Source organism: Limulus polyphemus, unplaced genomic scaffold, assembly GCF_000517525.1.
Source record: "Limulus polyphemus unplaced genomic scaffold, Limulus_polyphemus-2.1.2 Scaffold373, whole genome shotgun sequence".
Lineage (NCBI taxonomy): Eukaryota > Metazoa > Arthropoda > Merostomata > Xiphosura > Limulidae > Limulus > Limulus polyphemus.
In genome coordinates, this window is record NW_013665983.1 from 538,692 (window position 1) to 541,224 (window position 2,533).

General features: G+C 27.5%; 1 protein-coding gene across 4 annotated transcripts in view; it reads left to right on the top strand.

Annotated features, from left to right (window-relative positions):
• The window catches only part of LOC106457786 (vacuolar protein sorting-associated protein 54-like), a 111,145-nt gene that overhangs the window by 40,977 nt on the left and 67,635 nt on the right, over positions 1-2,533 (top strand). For all 4 annotated transcript variants that reach the window (XM_022383830.1, XM_022383829.1, XM_022383828.1 and 1 more), the window contains exon 7: positions 492-634. In XM_022383830.1, coding sequence (XP_022239538.1) covers positions 492-634 — 143 coding nt within the window. The remainder of the gene's footprint in view (positions 1-491; positions 635-2,533) is intronic.

The window sequence follows — 2,533 nt, forward strand, 5'->3', positions numbered from 1 at the left end:
GCTACTTTTTTATAATGATGGTACTAAATAATTTTCATCAATATGATGGTCTAACAGGTAAATAAATACCAACTAACTCCATTATGATTTAACTTGCTTTCTAACTAGGGCAAGATGAGCTTAAATTAGTTCCCTTTCCTTCACAATCTGAACAACACAAGATAAACTACTCCATCTCAAAATGGGTATTTTGGCTTTTTGTATTCCAGTTGAAAACCTACTTGTATGGAATATTATGTTTCTAGAATTAAGATTAATTTCAAGTAGATACTCACCTCAGAAATACATTCCTACCTATATCTTAGCTGCTTAGAACTTGTGCAGTAATAACTTTTTGTAATGAGAAGCATGGGTTGAATTACTACAAATTTGAAATTCGCTATAAAGGCATTATTCACACACACTCCCAATTATTTAACCTTGTTTTGATATTGACCTAGCAAAATGCTGTGTGTTAAGAATTTGCAACTAATTTTTGTATTTTTTTTCAGCTTGGACACTACTTGGATATAGTGGAAGTACAAATAGCAAGGCAGATCTCATTAAAGTCCAAAGCTTTTTTCCATGCAATGACTTCTCATGATGCTTTAATGGACCAATTGACACATACAATAAGAGCGGTTGAGGATCTTAGGCAAGTACTTTGAACACCCATCATAGTTTTGTGTGTAATGAGGCTTGTAGGTAAAAACTTATTGTTTCATTTATCTTTACAACACTTAGAATAAGAAATATTAAATGTTTAAGGGGTCACAGCATTCTCTAAGCCAACTATGAAGTAGTGTTAAAAAGTTAGAATATTTTTTGTGATTCAAAATTATGTTGCCAACATGTTTATATAATCCTTGTCAAAGGATACTAAATAGTTTTAACTTTGTAAATTATAATTGAATTGTTTTGCCTCAAAAATTATCTGAGTATCTTATAAACTCTAGAATAAAGTTACTTTGTAAACATATCAACTTTGGAATATTATAAAATACTTAATTTCATGTTGAGTCTCACTGTTCTGGTGTATTTGTATTAAACATTTAAGACCAATTTAGAATATAAGTGATATTGCCATGATTCTTTAATATCTCATCACATTTAATTTTCTTGGAACTTAGTCTTGAATGATTAACAGTCATTACTTTATTCAGTTTATCTGAAACATTTGTGCTGAAAAGGGACTTGTTATTACATGTATGTTTAGGTTTTGTATATAAACTCCTGATAAGTATTCTTCACTACTATTTTCCACTAAGAATGAGTAATATAATCAGAATAATTAATGTTATCTCTCACTAAAATAAACTTGTTTGGTTTTCAGTTTATTAATGTACAAATCCTTTCCTTGTGTTAAAGTTTCATAGTATATTTTATCAAAAATTAAATTATTTGATTAAAAATAATTTCTTTTATAGCACTTTCCATTAACCCTTCCACAAAAGTATCCATGAGAGCAATTATACTATGATTTTTCATAATGTATGCACATCTTTACAAAATTTTGCAGGTTGTTGGTAAACATTACAAATTTTAATACACAAAATATCGGGTTTTTAAATTAAGTATTAAAATCCTTTTTTCTTTCAGAATGTTGACTATCCAACATGCAAAGCAATTTTTATTTTAAGATTAAAAATACTTTAATGTATTAAAACATTTTCAAATTTCACATGCAAAATCTTTATAATCTCCAGATCATTATAAAATTTTTTGTATAAAAAACTATTTTATTTGTTATTTTCACTGGTGTATTTCTGTACGGGTTGGTTCAATATGACCAACTTCATAACCTGAATAAAAAATTCGGAAAAAAATATAAATTATTCATTTTTTGTTCAAGAATGACTACAAATTATAACACAAAAACACAAATTTTTAGTCTAAATAGCTTAAATTCAAACATTTATATATATTTATTATTTTTATTAAATTGACCTTCCAGCTGTGTCTGGCTAACAATACAGAAGTTACAATGACGTGGCACACATGCACTTGTGTTACCGTATCCAATGATATAAAACTGACCTTTAGTCTTTACAAAGTGACCTATCTTGGCTGTGTTATAGTAGACTAGTATTTTGTAAAATACAGTTACATTTCAACTATTATATATTATATACATTATTTCTATTTACAAATAAGCTCTTAAACTTATTTTTCTTAAAACATAGAACAGTAAATAAAGAAGTAAAGCAAACAATTATATCTTTTAGTTGTGACCTTTGTACTTGTTTGCTGCTTGAAATTTCCCACATGGAAGATGTAAAAATAATTTTTTTAAGGTTTTATAAATAAATTTTAATTAACCAAAAAATCATAAATTACAATATTGATATCATAGAATTCCACTACATTTTATCAAGCGTAGTAACTAAGCTGTTTTCGGGTCTAAAAAAATATGAAATTTCGAGCTCACTGAAGACTTACCTCATCGTGTAAAAAGAATGAAATTAGCACAATAACATGTCAAAATGACAGAAAAAAAACACTAGGGGGACATTCTGAGCTTTTGATTGGTTATTCATGTCACATATAGAAGTAA